This window comes from Nicotiana sylvestris, chromosome 9, assembly GCF_000393655.2.
Source record: "Nicotiana sylvestris chromosome 9, ASM39365v2, whole genome shotgun sequence".
NCBI classification, from domain to species: Eukaryota; Viridiplantae; Streptophyta; class Magnoliopsida; order Solanales; family Solanaceae; genus Nicotiana; species Nicotiana sylvestris.
In genome coordinates this window covers 123,851,629-123,853,680 of record NC_091065.1, presented here as the reverse complement: position 1 = coordinate 123,853,680, position 2,052 = coordinate 123,851,629, and the positions used below count along the sequence as shown (strand labels likewise).

Genomic DNA, 2,052 nt, shown 5'->3' with positions numbered 1-2,052 from the left:
AAATCGTATTTTTGGTATATTTATACCATGTAGAAGCGGGTTTGGACGGGACTACCCTTTTCAAGACGAAACAGGAGAATACTCCTACAAAAATGCACAGGCGCGATGTAGGGAGCGGCGCCTTATGCGTCGTGCCAATGGAGAAATTCAGAGACCATGTTATTTCATCAGTCAGGCTCCAATGTGGTGTCGCATCCCATGCATCGTGGCAGTGCAAAATTTTCAAAGTAGGCTTTTTCCTCACTTTTTTATATCCAGACTTGGTCCTAAACCCCGAACACAATCTCAGTTTAATTCCTTGGGATTACATTCAGACGTTAAAGCTCCAAATTATTCATTTTAGATCCATACTGGCTTCTCAACTCGAAATCACATCCTACACAGCATAAAATACATAATAAGTACAAATTATCATCAATTAAGCTCAAATACAAGTAAAGTACAGTAATTTGAGTGCAAAATGTAGCCAAAATACGGGTTCCTAGCCTGTCATCAACACTCCACACTTAAACCATTGCTCGTCCTCGAGCAATCAAACTACACTTCACATAGTGACGGCATTTTCATCGAACAACTTCCTTAACTCATCATACCAATAATATTTAAAGAAGATTAAGCACCATATCATAACCACTTAGCCTCAAGACTCAACTTAGAAGCACAGCGTAATTTTTTTAAACCCGCTCACTTACTCTAACATAGAGGCCAAAAACATTACATTTCCTTCGCAAATCATGTGCCCTCACACCAAAGATAGAGAGTAGTTTCACACACAATAAAATTCTAGAACAATTAGGAACTAAGATAGAAAGAATTCATTCACTCTCAGAAATAAAATTCATGTGTCACAGATAAGGAAAAGAAAAACACACACACACACTATATATTTACATCCCCCACCCCACACTTTAAATTGTGGCATGTCCCCATGACACGCAAAGAAAAAGTAAGTGGTAAAGGAAACTCCCCTGAATTATCTAGTTTGGGTCTGAATCAATGTCAGGTCCACCTTGAACACCCGCCCCAATACACACAACCATGCCGAGATTTTCTTCTTTAGCGTTTTCGGGCACACCCCACACTTATCATGCTTGCCCTCTTCAGCTAGCTTCCTCGGGACATCCACCTTAAAATCAGAGTATGCAACCAACTCCTCTCTAGGTTCCCCTATTGCCTCCTTCATTTTGAACACCAATCTCTCTTCCTCTACTCTTAGCATGAGATGTTTTCCCTGAATATCTAGTATAGCTCTGCCAGTAGCTAAGAAGGAACTCCCTAGAATCAGAGGGACCTCCTTATTCTCTTTTATGTTCACCGCGATGAAGTCTGCAGGGAACACAAATTTATCCTCCCAAACTAGCACATCTTTCACTATTTCTTCGGGTATTATTCTGATCTGATCCGCTAGCTGCAAAGACACAAGTGCAGATCTGATTGCTCCAATTTCTTTCTCAAGTTCTTAAAAATAGACGAGGGCATAAGATTAATAGAAGCTCTTGAATCACACAAAGACTTTTCAAATTTAGTACTCCCTAGAGAACAAGGTAAAGTAAAACTCCCTAGATATCCACACGTTCGAGGGAGCTTATTTTGTAGAATCGCATTATAATGCTTTGTGAGCTTGACAACTGAAGTCTCTTACACCCTTACCTTTGTTGGATAATATCTCCTTCAAAAACATGGCATATGCTGGCATTTGTGAGATTACCTTTGTAAAAGGTAGATTAACATGCACCTGCATGAGCACTTCTATAAAATTCTCAAATTGTTTGTCCATATTCTCTCTTCTTTGATTCTGGGGGAAAGGTAGAGCATACATATATTTGATTTACTCAGTCTCCTCATTAATTAAATTTTCGTTCTTCTTTTTCAGAGCTCTAGTATTGCTCTTCATCTTCAGACCATCCTCGAGATCTACCCTCACCGCACCTTCTTGATTTTTGTCATTTTTCTGCTCCTTCACAGTCTCTATTTGTCCTTGAATTAACTTACCCTTTTATTTTACAATGGGGTCCTTCAATACTTGCCTAATCCTCAAGGACACCCATTTAT

General features: G+C 39.4%; 1 protein-coding gene across 1 annotated transcript; it reads right to left on the bottom strand.

The window, feature by feature from the left end:
• Positions 1-317: 317 nt before the first annotated feature.
• LOC138878162 (uncharacterized) lies at positions 318-1,777 on the bottom strand. The gene is made up of 3 exons (XM_070157828.1): positions 1,651-1,777; positions 1,096-1,458; positions 318-376 (listed from the first exon to the last, which is right to left on the bottom strand). The coding sequence occupies exons 1-3, from the start codon at positions 1,775-1,777 to the stop codon at positions 318-320; spliced, it is 549 nt and encodes a 182-aa protein (XP_070013929.1).
• Between the last annotated feature and the right edge of the window lie 275 nt (positions 1,778-2,052).